The sequence below is a fragment of the Parasteatoda tepidariorum genome, chromosome 4 (genome assembly GCF_982258835.1).
Source record: "Parasteatoda tepidariorum strain Cologne lab strain chromosome 4, Ptep-v5.0, whole genome shotgun sequence".
NCBI lineage: Eukaryota > Metazoa > Arthropoda > Arachnida > Araneae > Theridiidae > Parasteatoda > Parasteatoda tepidariorum.
In genome coordinates, this window is record NC_141758.1 from 47933078 (window position 1) to 47954386 (window position 21309).

General features: G+C 30.1%; 1 protein-coding gene across 1 annotated transcript in view; it reads left to right on the forward strand.

The window, feature by feature from the left end:
• LOC107449004 (pancreatic triacylglycerol lipase-like) overlaps positions 1-21309 on the forward strand; it is a 22291-nt gene continuing 982 nt past the window's right edge. The window contains exons 1-9 of the mRNA XM_043049198.3: positions 1-212; positions 5521-5804; positions 9104-9250; positions 12256-12364; positions 13898-14014; positions 15445-15561; positions 17162-17425; positions 18652-18772; positions 18855-19055. Of these exons, the coding sequence (XP_042905132.2) occupies positions 68-212; positions 5521-5804; positions 9104-9250; positions 12256-12364; positions 13898-14014; positions 15445-15561; positions 17162-17425; positions 18652-18772; positions 18855-19055 (1505 nt within the window). The 5' untranslated portion in view covers positions 1-67. The remainder of the gene's footprint in view (positions 213-5520; positions 5805-9103; positions 9251-12255; positions 12365-13897; positions 14015-15444; positions 15562-17161; positions 17426-18651; positions 18773-18854; positions 19056-21309) is intronic.

Genomic DNA, 21309 nt, shown 5'->3' on the forward strand with positions numbered 1-21309 from the left:
TTTATAAATTAGTTTTATCTTTAATATCTAATTAACATTTTTTTGTGATTAAATTTGTTCATATCTAATGCTGATTTCTCATATAGTTGAAAGAACGTACACAGTTTTATTGATCGCAATTTTGTGTATGCCATGTGTATCAAGTTTGACATTAAGTTTTATCCAAAATGGGAGAACATCAACTCTCAATTACTCCAGAAATGGACTGACAAGTGAGTATGAATTAATGGAGTATTAATTAGTTTTATTATTGATGATTTATTAAAAAATAATTCGAGTAAGCTTGTTTGTATCTGATGCTGGTTTAAAAATATGTTAAAAGAAAGTAGACAGTTTTTCTGGTCGCAATTTTGTACATGACGTGAGTATCAAATTTGTCGTTACATTTTATTCAAAATGAGAGCCTGAACTGACAAGAACAAATATAATATTTCATAACCCTACTTTTGAATCCATAACCCTTAAATCAACCCCAATTTTTTGACATCTTTGATCCTACAAAAAGACATCAAAAACATCAAAAAAAAGTATGCGAAGCGTTACTTATCAATACGATAAATTTTTATACTAACTATAATCTCGAATAGAATGTTTATACTTAGTAGTCATTCACTAGAATTTATGAGGCACTAAACAAGACATTAAACGGGGCCCTTCAAACATTTTTTTTTTTTTTTTGCGGGTCTATCACTTTGTACTCTGTTTGATTTTTACCCAACTTATAAAATTTATTATATGATTCCTTTTTCGAATTTCATTTATAAAAACAAACAATATAAATGGGGTTTTTTTATTTTTGTTATTATCAATTTTATTTTCAAATTTAGTTTTTTTTTTTAGTTTATATCCTTGATTTATCAAAAGTTAGGCTTTATAATTTAATAATTTTAGATGCAAGAACACTGCTTAAAAAGTCAAGTAAAAATTTTAAATATATCTTATTTTCTACTTTTGTGATTTTGATTTTCATTAATTAAAATATGAAAACAACTGCCTTTAGTTGCTATGCCTAAGTCTATCAGGCAGTGTATCTATAAAACTGAAATAGAAAAAATAGTTTTCGATGACAAGAATAAAATAAAAATAAAATAATAAGTTATAACTTAATAATTACTGAAATAAATCTTTTTTTTTATTTCGATATCTCTGGACTATGGCCCTAGAATTCTAAAAACACAATGCCGGGGCAAAAACCCGGCCTGCACCAACATTACGATTGCTCTGTGTGTGAATGCTCTGAATTTATTAATTTTTATATTATTCTGGTATCTAACTTAAAGATTTCAGTTCATGTAGTGGGAGTTTATTTGAAATCTTCTTTGTTTAAAATGCATTATTATCATTATTATTATTATTCAAAATTAATCATCTCATTTGGTAACTGTCTTATCAAACGGCCCTGCGATCAGTTTAATAATTTTCATGAATTTCTTGCGTACACTGTTTAAAAAAAACTATTAAATTTACGGAAAAAAACTGCAAGCTGATGTGGTAGTATAAAACAGTTTATTTCACAGAAAAACGCTGTTATTTAAAAACAGCCACCTCTGTTTTTTATGCAGAAAAGAACTGTTATTTAAACATATTCTGTTATTTTTAGAAACTCTGTTATTTTAACAAAAAATCTCTGTAATTTTAGAAGAAAAATTTTATATTCTAACAAAAACAAGAAGAAGAAAAACTTTAAAATAACTAATAATCTAACATTGCAAGCCTAGAGCAGATTTCGAATAAACAGTCGAAGTCGGAATTCCAGCCTATCCACCTCATCTGGAGACAGACGCTCTGTCATCCGAACCTCAGCAATTCCAGTTACGAAAAAAAAATCTTAAACCTGTTTTTACCGTAAAAATCTTGTTAAAATCTTATTGAAAAACGATTGATCTATAGTGGCCTAACCCATATTAAAATCTCTGGCAACTTAAGTAACCAAAAGATTATATCTAAAGATAGATAAGATAATAATCAGGTAGAGTATTAATTTGGCAATAAAATCGAATTACAATTTCCTTTATACGATGTTAAAAACCATGAAATAATTGCTGGAAAGTAAGTAAAAATAAGTGAAAAATTATTTGAAGAAAGGTAGTTGTCTTACGGTAACAAAACTGCATGGCAAAATTAGAATTTGATCTGACGGTTTTAATCCGTTTTTGTTTAAAAGAAAAACAGAGAAAAAAAATTTGTGAACAAAACAGCTTTAAACTATCGTATAAACGGAGAAGTCCGTGAAAAAATTGGAATTTTTAGTTATTTTTACAGTGTACCAATATTTTTCGTAACTGGTTTTAACTGAATTTTGCATTGAAACCATAAATTTTACGTTAAATTCGAAAGTTAAAGATTTATTTTATAATTTCTTCAGTTAAAAAATACATAGGACGTTAAATAAAGTAAAACAGTAGACATTGAAATTATTTTTTTGTAATAACTTTTAAAAAGGAGACAAAATTTGTGTTTTTAAGCATTTTTATTTAAAATTCACAAGCTTAACATTTAGTGCTTAGTTTGCTATACGAAAACCATGTAGTTAAAATTAAAAATAAAACCTTACGGACGTTAACTACTTTTATCATTGTTTTACTTTCAACAATAAAAATTAATTATATATATTTTACAGCCATTAATATACGTGCTACAATTCTTTTTCAAACAACTCAAAAGTCAGAATGTGATAACATAGAAAATAAATCCAGTGGAAAAGATAAAATTGATGAATTTCGCCCTTCGATTCACAGTTTAGTTGCTCAGCAAAAATGCTTTGTTATTGGATAAATAAAAGAGAAAGTTTATCTAATAAAAAACAGATGAATTCATGAGATAAGAAATGAATAAATAAACTGTAAACAAAATCAATGATTTCGCATAACGCATGAACATTGAATTTATATAATTTAGGAAAATTAATTTAAGCCATATTCAGTATTAAAATAATGCACAGTAAGAGCTTACTGTGCATTGGAGTGTAATTAACTTCCTATGAGAGTTAACCACACAGATTCGTACTTAATTATCAAAAATTATCAACTTTGTTAATTACTTAATTATCATCTTTGTTAATTACTTAATTATCATCTTTGTTAATTACTTAACTATCATCTTTGTTAATTACTTAATTATCATCTTTGTTAATTACTTAATTATCATCTTTGTTAATTACTTAATTATCATCTCTGTTAATTACTTAATTATCATATTTGTTAATTACTTAATTATCATCTTTGTTAATTACTTAATTATCAAAATTCGTACTTAATTATCGTTTTTAATTGTCAAAAATTCGAGTCACCTACTAACGTACGTAGTGCTTTAAAGAAAATGAATAATGGAAATTTAGTGTATTTAATTGTTTTAAAAAAAACAGGTTTTACAGTAAATATTTAAGCAAAAAAAGAACTTTATAATATTTCTAAAAATGCGTATATTCATTTTTGCAATATTTTTAATGTTATGAACTAAATTTTAGCTAGTTAATAAACAAAAAAAAATCTGCTTTAATTACCGTACAATATAGCAATGGCATTTCTGGTAAAAAAAAAAATATTCGTTTTGACAATGAAAACAAAATTAATGGTATTTTAACCATTCACTTAGTAATTTTTTCGCTCACGTGGAAATAATTTACCGGAAATTTTGGATTTCAAAATTACAGTTCTTATTACACACATTTAGTAAAAAATACAAAACTGAAAAGTAAAGTTTGCTGAACAAATGATTTCTATGTTATGCTCTATTGTACTTAGATGCTCTATTATACTAATAAACCTCCCATAATAATATTATCAAATTTTATCACATGTTATAAATCCACATTTTATTGTTCCAAACCAAAAGGCTCGTTAAAAATTACCGAGCCTTTTAGTGTTCTCATAGAGCCAGAAACACGGTAAATTTTACCATATTCTGGTTTGACCTATTTTTCTAAGTATGGTGGACAAAATCATAATAAATCAACTTTGTTTAATAAAGTTAAAAACAATAATATATTCATTTTGTTCCCAACATACTTTTTTTTTCTCAAAGTAAACTAAATTGTCAGAAATCAAATTATTATATGCCTGATATCAGTGAATTTCTTTTTACTAACTAAATCGTGTTATACGATTTGTTTCAAACTTTCACTACCTGAATTGTATTGGTGTGTAGTTTTCATTGCACATAGAATTTTTTTTTTAAATTAACAAAATGGCAGCAGATGAAACAAAAATGCCCTAAAAATCGGAACTTGACTTTTAATTATTCAAAAATTTAAATACAAACTATATTGACTGTATACACACTGAGAAATTTAAGGAGAGAAAAGTTATGTTATCTGAAAAAGTTATGTCAGTGAAATTTTGAAAAACGTAATTTTGAAAAACTCAATTAGAAAAGAAAATTTATCACTTGTGAAAGTTAATTTAATCTGCGAAACGCAGAGATATATTTTAAACTTTTAGGATTATGCTATCACAATGTGCCTTATCGATTCATGCAAAAATAAAAATATTATTTTTTCTAAGGAAAAAATTCTGCTTTACTGATTGCCTTAATAAAACTGAAAGTTGAATCACATTGCTATTCACATTAATCCTTTTTAAAATTGATTACATGAAACAATGATTTAACCTGAACGAAAATATGATTCAACTTAAAATTTGCTACAAATTAGTGGCAAGTTTTTGCAATAGTAATATACCTTAATATTGGTTCAAAGAACCAATACTAAGATTCAATACAGAACTGATTTTTTGAGCTATAATTATATACTCTAAACCAAATTATTTAAAACTATGACATTTATTTTTTTTCCTTGTTGCTTACAGTGAGCTAACACTGTAACGGCTTAAAAGAACACATTATTTTCAAAATATTTTTTATCATTCAAAAATAGAATAATGATACAGATTCAGATTTTGTAGGCATAATAATTTACAAAATTTTTACGTAAAAATTATTACAAACTAAAAACTACTATCATTTTTTTCAATAGACTAACCACTTATGGTTATTGTTCTATTACTTTGTATACTTGTACTTTGTACCAGAACCCTGCTAATTAAGTTTAAAGTTCTATTTTTATTTAACTTTACTCACGTAGACTAATATTGTTCTTTTTATGCCTTTCCACATAAGAACGTAAGTGCGTGACAACAATACAAATTTAAAAATACAATTTTCGACAACAAAGCAAATTTAACAATTATAGTTACGAATTGTTTCTACAATAAACACGTAATAGTTACAAATATGCTTCAACAATACAAAATTTTTATATATAATTACAAATTTTTCCATGATATAGATACTAATTTGACACAACAATGCAAATTTTTCTAGAATATTTACGAATTCTTTCAGCAATATGTACGTAATAAGCACGAGTTTGATACAACAATGCAAATTTTTCTAGAATATTTACAAATTCTTTCAGCAATATGTACGTAATAAGCACGAGTTTGATACAACAATACAAATTACAACTACAAACTTTTACAACAATGAATACGTAATAGTTTCAAATTTACTTTATAATTTCAGTTAGTTTCAATGACAAAGGAAAATGCATGCCGGACATAGGATGTTTCAGTGCTGGGGAACCATTCTTCCATCCTGTATACAGACCAGTCAGTCTCCTTCCTCAAAACAGAAACGAAGTTGGCACAGTTTTCATGCTTTTCACTCGTAAGAATCCTCACTACTTCCAGTTACTAAGATCTGGTGATCTGAATAGCATTTTGAAGTCTAATTTTTTATTAGAGACAGAAACGAAAATAATCGTCCATGGATATATGGACAGCATAAAAGTTTCTACATGGATGCAGGTACTACATTACATTTCATAATAATTCAATACAATATACACTCATAGATTCCGGTTGTCCCAAAGATGACAGATGAATTTTGAAAATCAATAATAAAAAAAAAAGAACGGAACAATGATCTGTGGCAGTATGTTTGGGAAACTACGTTTTGTTATATTTGCTTTATGGAGACATATAACAGTACCTAAAAATGTGTCTCTCATTAATTTGAATTGCGTTGTGAATTTGAATAACTAGTTAGTGGAGAAAAATAATTAATATTCCTTGATAATTACTCATCACTATCGAACCGTTTCATTAATTTAATTATGAAATTAATTAAGAAAAAATTAGAATTAACAATTTACTATTCTAGTTCAAGTCTAAATCAACACGTGTGGATCGACACGTGCTTCACTAATACTTAAATCTAATTGCATCTAGGCTTAGATTTCTTAATAAAATTATTTATCTTGATTTAATATTTTATTATTTTTATGCAATCAAAGTAATTCAAGCATTTTCCTCCAAATAAATTATTTAAGCTAATCTAAAATCAGGTTCGAGCCTGTCAGGAAAATATCCAAATATATAACTAAAAGCTACTAAAATCACAATAACTGCCTAAAGTGAATCAATTAATAACTGCTAATAAATGAGAGTTAAGTTTATATAGAATTACAATATTTATTGAAAATCATATTAATCATGTTCAGCTCAAACAATTAAGTATAACATTCCTCATGTGGTTTAACATTCTAAAACAATTAAGTATAACATTCCTCATGTGGTTTAACATTCTAATTTAAACATGACAATTTAAACATGACAATGAAAATCATTACTAATCATTTTAATACAATAAAAAAAAGATTCTCTGGAGCAGGGGATGATAAAAAAAAAATATTAAGTTTTCATTTCATATTAAGTTAAATTAGCGCGAGCACGTGGCACAGCTACCACGAAGTTAAGTTTAATTATTAGAATTACTTATTTGATAGGATCCTACGGATTTAATAAATAAAAATAAAAATTAGTTTATTTAAATTTAGCGTTAAACGAAGCAATATGAAAAGAAATAGGAAAACTTATCGTGATGTCCATCGGGAGATAGGGACGCGTCCGTCCCGCCGCGTTAACTTGATTCGGACCCTGCAGGCGCCAGTCACGACCATCACCTCGGGAAGCTAAGAGAGAGAGAAAAAACTCTTCCTTCGTCGATCGCGCGCCACACCGTATACGCTGCACAGGTTCGATGACGACATTATTTCGTCACAGCTATAGCTACTACCTATTGGTGGTTCGCTCGTACGTCAGAGCGGGAAAAAGAGAACTTGAAAACAGGGAATAAATAATTAATGAAAGGGATTTAGGGAAAACAAACATTACCTGCTCCAGGTTGAAATAATACCTTAACCTGCTTCCAGAGATTTAATACCCTAATATAATACATAGTTTTTCTTCATTTCCAAAATACTTGATTATACATTCACATACATTATGATGTCTGGCTTTTAAAGCAAAGCCCAGCGATATAACAGTTTCATCCCCTAAAATTGCACACTTAATTAAACTTCCCACCAATAGCTGGCGCTGCATAATAGGAATAACTATGCATCTAAGCAATACAAATTTTTTAACAGTGATTTTTAAAATATTTTATTTTTATGTAGTTTTATGTGAAATTTGAATGTAGTGATTGTAAAAATTTTGTAAATAAGAATTTGTTTAAAAAATAAACAAAAAAAATTCAGAACAGCACCTTAATTGCATTCATCAGCAGCATTTTCATATCGATTTTAGTTATTCTATTCTGCAGTGCCATCTGTTGGTGAGAAGATTAATTTGATGTGCATTTTGGTGCAAAGAAAAAAACAATAGTTTCTCAAAAGTGATGCAGTTAACCATACTTTCTTATAGCGTTGCGTTTTTTTTTTTTCCTTCTTTTTTTTCTATCTATTTTCAAGATCCATCAGTCTTGATAGAACACCCAATATCCATGCAAATTTGAACCATAATACTGCGTAAAATTTACAACAATTTTAATTGAAGTGATAAATTTAACCATGCGTTTAGTTAAGTTTAACCATAGTAACGTAAAATCAAATTTAAAGAGGGTTGATTTTTAATGATAATATGGTACAATTTGAAACCGAATTAAGGTTTTAGTTTAATTGAAGAATATTTTGGTTTAGCTCCTTCCAAAATCTCTAACCGTGCACAGAGGAGGAAGAATATTTTAAATTATTTCTCCCTTATTGAACGATTTCCGCTGTTCAGTGAATTTAGACTTCTTAGATTAGTGCTGGATGTATAAATGTGACAGAAAAGCGCTTTCAGACTCATAGACACTTTCAGAAAAATCAATTTTGCGTTATATTATAATAGTGGTACCTTGAACGCGCAATATTTATCTTGCAAATTTGCTCCAACCTAGATAAGGTGATAATTTGAACCTCCTTTACATTCAAGCTGAAACACAGTATCATGTGATCAAATAGAAGATTTCATTTTCTTGATAATATGTCATAAAATTATAGCATTTTTACGCTACTATGGCTCAATGAGATCCGAAATTTCACGGGGAAAATTTAATCCAAACTAATCCACTTCCAAAATTTTTATGGAAAAAAAAGAGCTATATATTTATTTATTTTCTTAATCATGATCCGATAGTCATTTTTTTCTCATAATCATCAATACTTAAAAATCTCAGGGCACATTTGCACTACAATATCGGGCAGAATTGTTGCAATAAGCAACACTGTAATAAGTTAAAAGAAGAAAATAATCGAAAATTTGAAGGGCTAAAAATCGGAGAAAAAAATCCCATAATTTTTGCAACAAAAACCAAAATATACGATATTTTAACCATTTATTTTATTTTTTCCCGTTCCTATAGTAACGTTTTACCAAAATTGTTGGTTTTTAAACTAGTAGTTCTTATTACCACACATTCAGTGAAACATACAAAACTGAAAAGTAAATTTAACCGAATAAAAGGTTTTTTATTTCATGCTCTAAGGCATCCCAATAAAATTACCAGATTTTATCTCATTTTATGTAACCATATTTCATTGTTAATTTTATAAAAATTATTACGAAAGCGCTTCGGTAAAAATTACCGTGGTTGTTGGTGTTCTCATAGAACCAGAGACATAGTAAATTTTACCATATTCTGGTTGCTTTGATCATACTTTTCATTCTCAATACTCGATACTGTGGTTCGAAATAACAAAAAATTGTTCAACTTTGCACCAACTTTTCTGAATTTCCTTACTGAACTAGGTATGTCTTCATATTTTACCTCTTTATTTCAGGACATGAAAGATGCTCTTTTAAACTATGATGACATAAATGTGATAATAGTTGATTGGAGTAAATCAAATAATATACCATTCGCTCTGGCTGTTGCAAATACTAGAGTAGTAGGCGCTGAAATTTCACTTCTAGTCAATTTTCTCCAAGTAAACCTTTATTTCTTTTTTACAATGTTTTCATAAGTATCATTAACATTTCCTGATAAAATATACACTATCTGGAAGAAAGTGACGGAACACGATCCTGTAACGACATAAACCCATATTTATTAAAATTAATGGGAGGTAGGGCCTCCTTTGGCTGCGATTACATCTGCAACCCTTCTGGGCATACTTTCCACTAAATTAGCCATAGTGGCAAGAGGAATTTCCTTCCGAATGTTTAACAGGAAGTTCCATTGTTCATGCTTGCTTTTGGGGAGAGGGGTGCAGGCCCTCAACCGACGGTCCAATTCGTCCCAGAGAGTCTCTAAGTCTTGTAGCGACACAAAACACGTGAAACACTTCATTTTGAGCAGTTACGGTGGCGGGATATCTCCCTAATTGACACATTGACAAGATGTAATCCAACTAACACACCTTTCTCGAACTCAGACAACTCTTTCCGTGGCAGCATCTTGACAAAAACAAATCTAGTCGACTCCACAGAGTATTTATGGGATATGGCTGACACGTGATACCTATTATTGCGCATGTGTCAGCTGTTATTGTCGACTTTTCTATTTTTCGAGGGGTGTGCCGTCTCTTTCTTCCAGATAGTGTAGTTGTTTGATTCTTTTTATAAAAAATATAATATTCAGATACAGAGATTATAAAAGTGTGAAATAAATTATTAAATTAAAAATGAAAACGAATTCTCTGCTTTAACGTTATGCAAAGCAAGCAAACAGCGGTGTGGTAAGGTCTGTTGACACCCGGGGCGGAGTTTAAACTTGTCAACCCTTTGTCCATTAAAATTTAAAATGATTTTTTTTTCTTTGGGTTTATATATAAGAATGAAATATTACCTATTTTCTAAAGAATTTTGTACACAGAGTAAATAAATTTTGGTAAAATTACCGCACTGTCAATGTCATTTCTGGCAACAACAAGAAAAATCTGATTATAAAACCAAAATATATGATAACCATTCACTTGGTAATTTTTTTGTTCATATTGTAACGGTTCACCGAAAATTTTGGTTTTTAAAATTATAATTATTATTATCACACATTTATTGAAAAAGTACAAAGCTGAAAAGTAAATTTAACTGCAAAAAAATGGTTTTAATGCCATGCTCTATGAAGTAGCATTATAAAATTACTAAATTTTATCACCTATTTTAAAACCATATTATAATGCTAATTTTACCAAAATCATTACCAAAGTGCTTCGATAAAAACTATCGTGCTTTTTGATGTTTCCATATGATAAGAAATACGTTAAATTGCTATATTCTGGTACTTTTGACCATACTTTTCTCTGTGTAGGAGTATTAAAAAAATGACTTTCCGTTTTACTAAGGATTTAGTATACTGTGCAATAGAAATTAACAATTTAAAGTAACTAGTGCAGAAAATAAATAAAAACAATAAAATAATGATAAAGTTGAAATAATATAATAGGAATTAAATTATTGTACTGTGGTATAAGCCAAAAATGTATCGCATAAAAAAGTATAAGCGTTTCGATACTTCGTACGCTATCTTTACAAATACAATAGGCATTTTAAAATATTTTTACTGTACGGATGAAAGTAGCATGTAAACGATATAAAAAATATAAGCGCTTCGATACTTCGTATGCCACCTTTTAGATCCTTTAGAGTTGATACCCGGGTACAGTGAAATTTAATTTAGTTTCAACCAAAATTTGACATAATTAATGCAAAAAATTCTACTTATCTGCTACATAACATGAAATTCTCGTCATCCCCTTGAGCTGGTACACCACTGTAAGCAAATAACAGAACTTGTAACAGAATTGTATCTATCGGTGCTTTAAATCAGAAAACAGTATTAAATTTATATGTAATCATATTTATATATAATCATATTCAATATAAATAAAATATGTCACATGAACAAACTATAAATTAAACATAAAATTTTTCTACAGCTTTTCTTGTACGAAAAGTTCATTTCAGTAACTATTCCCTTAACAGAATATTGCATTACGAATGGGGTGTTCTCTGATACCCACCTTTAACGTTTATTTTTGAAACTTTCGTTAAAAAATACGATTATTGCATACATTTTTGGCGTTTTCAGTCACAGGAGAGGAGAGGTGTCATCGAATAATTTTCAAAGTGATTCATTCTTAGTATACAATTAAAATAATCAAAGCAGTTTATTAGTACAATAAAATGGTATGGTGGTCCACCTGTTGTATGTACAGGGTAATTTAATACGTCGATTTCAAACTTGAAGGGCACATCATTAGAATTGAGAAGCTACTATTTGAAATAGTACTTTTGTTCATCTGAATTATCTTAAATTTAAGTTTTCTTATAATTGTCGATGGCTGTTTCCAAATAGGCCTATATTCAACTGTTTTAACGTCCTTTACTTGTAGAACTAACTCGCATAATTGGTTGCCAAAACGGTAAATTTTGATGAAAAAACTAAATCTGAAAGTATTTTAATTGCAAGGAAATTTAGGCAAATGAAAGTATCGATTGAAATGCTCACGAACAGCCAATACGAAATAGAAAAGAGCCCATAGTGGCATAAAATGACAATTCTGGTCATGAGCTGCTGAGGGATTTTCAATCCTATTGATGCGCCTTAGCTCCCCTCTAAGTTAGCAACTAATGTGTTAAGTCATCCTGTGTATTCGACCAATCCTGAAGATAAGAATATTTTTATTTTTCGCGTTGAACAATTGGCCCGTATAACGGATATACGGTTTTTAATGTTCAATGGTGTTGCTTTTCAATTGTGAACTTGACCCAAAGACAAAGTGGTGGGGAATGCTTCGTTAAGTACAATTCCTTTGTGATATTTTTAAGTAAAAATAAATTATTTGAATCATCACACGGATAGGAAATCCACGAAGCACTTCATGAAAAACTTTCTAAACGCACAAGCGATCCTAGAGTGAATTTGTCTAATAGAAAATAAGCTCTCTATTGGGAAATTCTATGCCAAAAATATTCAAAACATTTCATGCAGGATTCCTTTGGAGTGCCGCCGGAATCATGCCATATAATCGGCCATAGTCTGGGAACGGAAATTGCTGGATATGCCGGTGAAAGAATAAACAACCTTGGGCGTATAACAGGTGCGTGATTTCAATTAATCTCAAATGTATATCTCATTTAATTTCGTATTTCATCAATTTATTTATGAACTAATATCATTCACAATCTATCTATATTATAGCGCGAAAATTTAAAATTCACCTATTTTTTACAATTTTATTCCTTAGTACAAACGTAATTTCAGTCACTTAATTCCCAAAGCTATAAAAGCGAAAGAAAATTCTCTATTTTTCTTAAGTTAAATAGAGTTAAAAATAGGGCAAGAAATTTTAAAAAGCTTTTTTTTTTATTTCACGGTTCAACAAGTTTTGATAGAAACTTTTCATTCATATTTTTTATTTGTTTTTGAATTCAATTGTATGACAAAATTAAATTTGCTTATAAATTCAAAAGTGACTCGATCACCAGCTTTGGATAAAAAAAGATAGAAATCATAGGCAGTTTTTAGGAAGAGACTAGTGTCCTTTGAAAAACTGTCTTTCAAATAGGGAACAGCAAACTTGTTTCAAACTTCAGCTGCTTCATTTCAGATTGTCATTTGGTGCTTCATTTACAAATTGTACTTACTTATTCCCCATTAAATTCTCTTTGTATACAAATTGTACCTACTCATTCCCTATTAAAATCTACTTGCTTCAAACTATATAAAAATTGTACCTATTTTTCATCTTTAACTCTATTTGCTTTAAACTACATACAAAGTACATCTATTTATTTTCTATTAAACTCTACTTGATTTATACTGTATACTAATTATACCTATTTATTCCTTATTAAGCTTTACTTGCTTAAAAGTGAGTACAATACCTAATTATTCCCTATTAAACACTATTTGCTTGATACTGTATACAAATTATACCTATCTATGCCCTGTTAAACTTAATTGCTTCATAATTATACAAATTACACATATTAATATACAAATTATACCTATTTATTCCCTAAAAACTCAACTTGCTTTAAACTGAATACGAATTAAATCGAGTGGGCTTCATATTCTCGCCTTAAACTGAAAGGCAACTTGGATTCAAATACTTCATATAGAAATGTCTTTTGCATTGAATTTTAGAACGACAATTAAATGCAGACGATAATTTTTACTAACCATTTAGAATTATACTTCGTTAATGAAAAAAATCCATGTTTAATAAAATAATAAAAATATTGAATTATTTGCGATTAGGGAAATAAGTTTTTCAGGTATGAAATGTATTTGATCTAAAATGATTTTACTTTGAGATTGAAGAGTTGAAATTAACATAGCTTAAAAAATTAAAAAATATTACCCATTGGAGAAATGGGCGTTGTTCCAGATCTTTTATGTCTTTATACTTTTTGACTAGACCAACTTCACCATAATCATAAAAAGAGCTCTAGAAAAAATTATCTAACAGCAGCGGACGACACATGCGCACTGTTTACTACCACAGCTGAGAAGTGTGATGACGTCCAAATAAGGTGCGCACGCCATCAAACCCGAAACAACACCCATTTTGCCAATGGCTGAAAAATAATGAAATGTAAACAATAAAAAAAATCATTCTAAATTTAAGCTCTTGATCCTGCTGGTCCATACTTCAGAAATGTTTCTAAAGAAGTAAGACTGGATCCATCAGATGCTTTGTTCGTAGATGCAATCCATGCCCAGTCAAGTGACACAAATACTGAAAGTAAGATTTCTCTTTAATTCCTATTTTTGTTTATTCTTATGGGATTATTGTGATTTTTCTCAATATCTAGCTCAAGTTAAAATAGCCTACTTTTCATTTTTTCATTAAAACTATAGAAACATTTTTTTACAGACAATGAACAACAGACAAAAAACTGAAGCTATTTTGTTATTTCCAGTATGACATTGAGAATTTAGTGACTGTTACTGTAACTAAAATATTGATCTGGCATTATTAAAAACAATATTTTAAGAACAAACTTGGCAAATTTAATAATGATACATTTAAAAATTTGTCCAAGAAAAGAGGAATTGCCTAACTAATACAGAAAAATTAATAAGAAATTTAACAAGAAAGAAAATATTCCAAACAAAGAAATAAGGAATCATTGCTCAGAGACTATGTTTGCATAGATGTTCAAAAGCAACATAAACTCTTTTTAACACTTAACAGCTTAATATTGGCGATCGAAACGGGCTACAGGGGGCGTAGAGCAGAACTCTCTACCTATGGCAACACTTCGCATGCTTTCACTATTAGTGCGCAGCGAGTCATAGAAGTAGGAAGTACGTAGGTTTCTGTCTTGATTTTCAAATAGATTAAAATCTTTTAAGTTAGGAAACTATAAGGAACTGAAAACTACATTAAACATAGTTCTAAAAGAAAGCGTCATGGAAATTTTAAAAAATATTTTTAACAATTAAATTCGAAAAATATTAAGAAAAGGAAAAATATCGTAGTACATTCCTATACAACTGAAAAGAAGAGGAGAGGGAATGGCCAAAGGCACGGTAACCGGTCTTCTAAGGTGTATTCGAGCGTTGCGATCGCCTATTTATGATCTTTAGATTTCTAGAAGATGCGAGATTTTCAAGGTATTTTTTGATCTTTAAAAAATCTTAAATGTATGGGGTACAATGTACTTTAAATTTTTTTTAAACGCAATTATTTATAAATCAACTTATTTGCATGAAACAGTTTTATGGTAAACGAGATTCAGAACTGCATGCAAAATCTTTTTATTAGTGAAAATAACTCTGAAAATATGGACAAAAACAAAGAAAAAAGTGAAATTGCCGAAGAAAAAGTGAAATTGAAGTGCATTATCATATTCGTATTACCGAAACCCAATATACAGAATTCGTTGTTTATCCTGCAGATATTTGCGTTCTCTTGAAAGTTTTCGTAAAACAAAATGAAATCGTTTAATCTCTCATCTTAATTCCTTACGCAAATCAATCAATTACTGTATACAATATTAGTTGGACCCACGAACCATGAACTCAGACCATGAACTCAATTTTTCCAGATGTTGCTATTTTTGTCCACTTTACGTTCAATAATCAAACAAATTACATATTTTTATTTTTCATTTGTAATTATTTGTGTTTTACTCTATTTAGACATTTTTTTATTATTATTTTTTAAAGCTCCAAGCAGACTGCAGCAAACAGGTCACATAGATTTCTATCCTAATGGAGGTGAAAACCAACCTAGTTGTCCAGCACCCGTTGTAAATACGTACAATAATAGGGGTGTTTTAGAAGGTAAAGTTCTTTCAATCCTACAGGTCTGTATATAAAAATAATATCTTATACCGAATATTCTTGGAAGGCCGCTTCGGATATTTATTTTGAACCATTGCCAACAATGGCTACTAAAGAATCGACGTGTAGTAAATTAAATATAATAATTAAATAGAAATTATCAATTAATCTAAATTTTAAAAGCGGGCTCTCAACAGGATTGAATAACTATCAACCTTGGGGTTGAATAACTATCCTATACAATCACAGATCAATGTCTTAACCACTGCACCATTGAGGCGCACTGATTAATCTATACATTGCGAAAACCCATAAGCAAAAAAATAAAGTTTCAATTCTTTAAAATTTTTATAGAACTTTCATAGTGTTAATAACTTGTTTTTTTTTAACCACGTATATCATCCCATATGCAAACCCAGCGATATGTCATGTAATTCACAGCTCCCAATGAATTTTATTTTCAACAGAGTCTAAGAAAACCGAAAGAGTATATTCTATGTGGAGCTTCAAGAACACCCTGCATAAGCCATGACGTTCTAACGCACGTTAATATTGCTGTAGAATAATTTTTAGTAATACTGTATGATTACTTTTAAGTCTGACACCAGACATGTGTTTGTGCTTCACAATATTTGTTCTTAAGAATGTTTGTACTAAATGATACTGTTTAAGGCGCAATTGCATTGTTTGAAATTATTTTAATAGTTTGTAGAACGTCAATATTACTGTAAAATAATTTTTAGTAATACTGTATGATTACTTTTAGATCTGACATGAGACATGTGTTTGTACTTCACGATATTTGTTCTTAACAATGTTGGTACGGACGATATTGTTTAAGGTATTGCATTGCTTAAAATTGTTTTAATAGTTGTAAATCAATAACAGATCTAGAAATAAAATATTTTTTCAAATAATTTTAATTCACCTCAAGTTAGACCTCACATGTAATGCATATATTGTGAGCAAGTTGAAAATTCTGACCCTTTTCAAATGTTACCAACATTTTGCAATGCGCCAGAGTATTTGAAAAAGTCTTCAGTATTTCCAAATTTGTTTGATATTTTTATTCTTATTACTATCAACTTATATCGCCAGGATAATTAGAAAATGTGTGAAGAATTCCTAAATTACACTCGTACCTTAAGGATATTGGCATTTATACATCTATCTAGTTTTTAAACCAAAACAGAATTTTGAACCTAGCTGTAAAATATCTACCCAGTTGGAGGCGCGATATAGCCAAGACTGGTTCTTGAGCCCAAAACCCAAACAACCAACCAATTCCTCAATTATACTGAACTTTGCATAGGCTTATTGCAATAAACCTTTAATAAGGCTTTTTAACCTAAACCTTCACAAGCTTATCCCAAATTGTCTGAAATAAGTCAAGCTAATTGAGTTATACACTATGCATTTCCTAATAGTTCTAAATGCATGCAAGCTCTCTGCAATCAGATTAAAAAGTATCAGGTAGAAAAGAAAATACTGGAGACTTTTAGAATGATCATTTAGCCAGGAGCTTTCAGGCTAAGATATTCAATTAGGCTATGTATATAGATATATCTATATATTTATGTGACTTTTCTGTTTCTTTTAGGAACTAGGAATTTATTTGTCTGCGATCATTACAGGGTCATAGATTATTTCCTGGCTACTATTCCTAACCATTATGGATGCCAACCCATAGGAATTGCATGCGATTCTTGGAGCAAGTTTATAAATGGCCAATGCTCAGATTGTTTGGCGGACGGAAGCCAGTGTTCTGTAATGGGTTTTCAATCTGATATAAAGAAGTTACTCATTAGCAGACACCCGCCAAAAAAGTTTTTTTTATATACCAATGCTCTGCCTCCTTTCTGTGGTACGTCTGAAGCAAAAAAAAATTAAAATTTTACTCAAAAAGAATTCTTGATGCTTAATTGATACCATTAAAATTTTTTTTTTTTTAAATTTAAACACTGATTTTATTATTCGAAAATATTGCAATTTTTGAGCAAAAAATCTCAAAAGTGGTGATAGTTAGGTACTTTATCTACGTCGCACTAGAGCTGCACAATAGGCTTTAGCAAATGTCTGAGAAGCATCCCTGCGGATGATTCAAACAAACATGCCATTACAGTTTTGATCCTCAACAGAGGGGATGGGTCCGCCGCTTTGATATCATGAAGACCTGTGCGCAAAGTCGAGAACTTTACGGTAGAAGGTATGGTTACAATCACTAAGCAAGCTAATCAAAGTGGTCACCCAATAGCAGCCAGTGATGCTTGACTTCGTTGTTCTGACTTCGTTACGATCAGTCAGTCCACTGTGGGATCAAAGGCGGTGAACCAGAACACTCCTGGTTCACTAAAATTTCAATCAAGTTCATACTCAATGAAAATGGTAAAACCAAATGAATAATAAACTTGACAGTTGTTGTTGTTGTTAATTTACGTCGCACTAGAGCTTGCACAATTGGCTATTGGCGACGGTCTGGGAAACATCCCGGAGGATGATCCGAAGGCATGCCATCACAATTTTGATCCTCTGCGGAGGGGTAAACTTGACAGTATTGGAATAATTATGATCGAGTATCTACAAAAGAAAATTCAGTATTATCAACGTTTTGGTGTTTTTACCCAACATGAGAACTATTGATTGAATTCAAATTTTGAATTCGTTCATCTATGGTTAAGAAAGAAAGACTAACCACGAAAAGGAAAGATATAAATAAAAATAAAAGTACATTAAGATAAACATAGATGTCTTATTCTTGATATTTATTATTATTTAATAATGAAGCATTTTGCAAAACTTAACATGGACATTAATGAGATAAGCGAACAGCGGTGAAATTTACGATTGAGGAATTTCGAACTATAAAGTTTTCAAATAAAAATAATGATAAATTTAAAAGAACCTTTGACTTTGCTAGAATCGAAAGAAAGTAATTCAAATATACCATGCATTTTAATATATTATAAACGGTTTTACTTAAAACATAACATGCATGTATATAGATACTACTAACTTATGCATAAACACATATAAATTATACTTATATTCATTGTATAATTCAAAATAATAACAATAATTTTTATTTAACAGCTCAACAGTATCATGTATCTGTAAAACTCAGAAATCAAGCAACTGTTCCAAAAATAGTTGGAGATATTGTAGTAATATTAAATGGTCGTTATGGAACAGTTCCAGTGAATGTAAATAAAAAGTAATTATTAGTTATATTATTTCTTCCAAATAAAGTTAATCATATCTTGCATACAAAAAATATCATGTTTTCTTTTTTGTAGAAACCCATTAGTTAGACCAGGTGCCGTATTCAAAACTATAGCAACGTCTAATGAAAACATAGATGTAAAAAGTGTTACATTCTACTGGTCTAGTTCTACCACACTGTCCACGGGGAACCTACGAATTGATATTCAAAGTCCTCAACAGCATGGTCTGTACCTACACAGCATTATTGTAACAACATATACAAGTTCTCCAGAGTAAGTAACTACGATGTATGGTCAATGCATAGGCGCGAAATAATGAAAATATGGCACGAGAGCAACTAGGTGGCATGTGAGGGACCTTTTTTTCGGACCCGGAAATTATATATTAAATTACTTTATTCAATAGCATTATTTTTTTCTAATATATCCGTAGCTGAACAGCCAACCCAATTCTTTGGGTTTACGAATACTAATGTTCAACTCCATGGCCTTGTAATTTTGAACCAAAATCCAGAAGACAAGGAAACTCCTGGATCAGTACTCCCAGAGGTATTGATTTGTTATGGGAATATTGAGGACTTTGCCACTCGACAGATTTATCGTGCATCAGTCACCATTTACTACACAAGAAGTCTTCGGCTGGCCAGGATCAAACCCACGACCTCTTGGCATGGGGTCAGTGCCCTACCAACAAGGCTATCCCGGCCCCCATTGACTTTATTTGAAGAAAAAAAATTTCCAATGCTAATTGTGTATGCAGAAAAAGGTATGATTCTAGGAGCAATTATGAGCCGGTCGGCCTGTGTAGGTGTCAGGAACTGGCCTTGTATCAGAAAGGTTCTGGGTTCGAATCCCGGGCAAAGGCATGGATGTTCTTTCACTTTCTGTACTATCTGTCCTTACTGTGGGAGTAACGTTAGCCCACCTACAAATCTGCCCTTGAGGTGAATGTATGACGTAAGGTCGTTCTTCAGGTTGGACATTGGAAAAAAAAAAGAACAAAAAAGGTGCCATTATGACACTTATTAGGATGTGAGGCTAAATATAGTACACTTTCCACTTTGGTAGTCCATGTTGTAGAAAAGATGTATAAAAAATTAAAAATATCTAGCATTAATTATCCCAATTGCATTTTATTGCTCACCGTAAAGGTTGCCCCTTTTAGTACATTTTACCTCAGCTCAACATTAAACTGAAATATTTAAGAAAAAAATACTTTTTATTCGATTTCCGTTTGAAACAAGTTAATAACTGAGCAGCAAATATAGTCACACCAAGTGATTTAATAGTTTAAAATTAATGCACAGTACGCAAAGAAAGGAACTAGCCTACTTTTGATCTGATCTAATGATCGGATCTTCACGTTCTAGGACTCAATGATACTAGTAGAGGGGATAAAGTCAAACATGCTAATTAATTAGTGCAAACGATATTTTAAGTTATGAAATTAGTCACCAACGTATGACCTTTTCTTCGACATATAAACCGCAATCTGTGAAATATGGTCGCACTAGTTTGGTCAGGAGAGCGAATTGAAAAAAAAAATTGCAAACAATTATAAAATTCGTTTATTTAAAGGTAATTCCATGCAAAAAAATAACTTTTAGTAAATATATTTCTTTCCTTTTATTATTATTTTACTTCAAAATAACCGAAAAAAATTTGAATTGTAAGGTATACAAATTTTACATCATTTTAAGGAATGAAATAAAATAAAATATAAATACCCTATAATCTTCAATCTGCCATAGTACCAGGCCTAGCTTTAATTATGTACAATACTCAGGTGTTAAAATTAAGTAATGAAAATAAATGAAAGATATTTTAATTTTTCAAAACATAAAACATATAAGTATTTTCCATTAAATGTTTCAAAAAATATCCCATTTCTGCAAAGTTTTAAGTTATTAAAGAAAAAGAATAATTTTGCCGCTTTTTAGCTAGTTATTTTTCGAATTTATTGAAGCATTTAGCCTGCAAGCAATCATAAAAGAAAAAAGATCGTTCTCAAAGCAATTTTACTTTCCCTCAGAATTTCTTGACGAAACTTAAGCTAAAAATTTCAAGGCGTGTGTACCTAAAAACGCCTGTACTTTACTTGTACCTTCATTAAAAAATACATTTACAGTATAGCTTCCAAAATGTGCCCAATTTGAAGAAGAATTTTCCTAGTGGTAGTGAAATAACAATTAAATTTACAACAGCAAGAAGAAATTCCATTAATTTCCTTAGCACTTAAAAAGCACATCAAAAACTTGCAAGACTCAATAAATAAATTAAAATTGTTTATAAATAATGGCAAAAATGTAAAATATTCCCGCAACAGTCCGTTTTGGACCAGGGAGATCATAAAGATTAAGGTTCCACAATTCCACGCCCTAAAGCCTGATTGTGGCAATGAAGTGAGTATTGCGCACTGGCCGGAATAAAAAAATCTTCCGAGAAAACAGGAAGAGTAAGCGGATCTGAATTTTTTCAGTTTAATGATATTAAATTTTGGAACAAAATCAATTTAAATTTATAAATC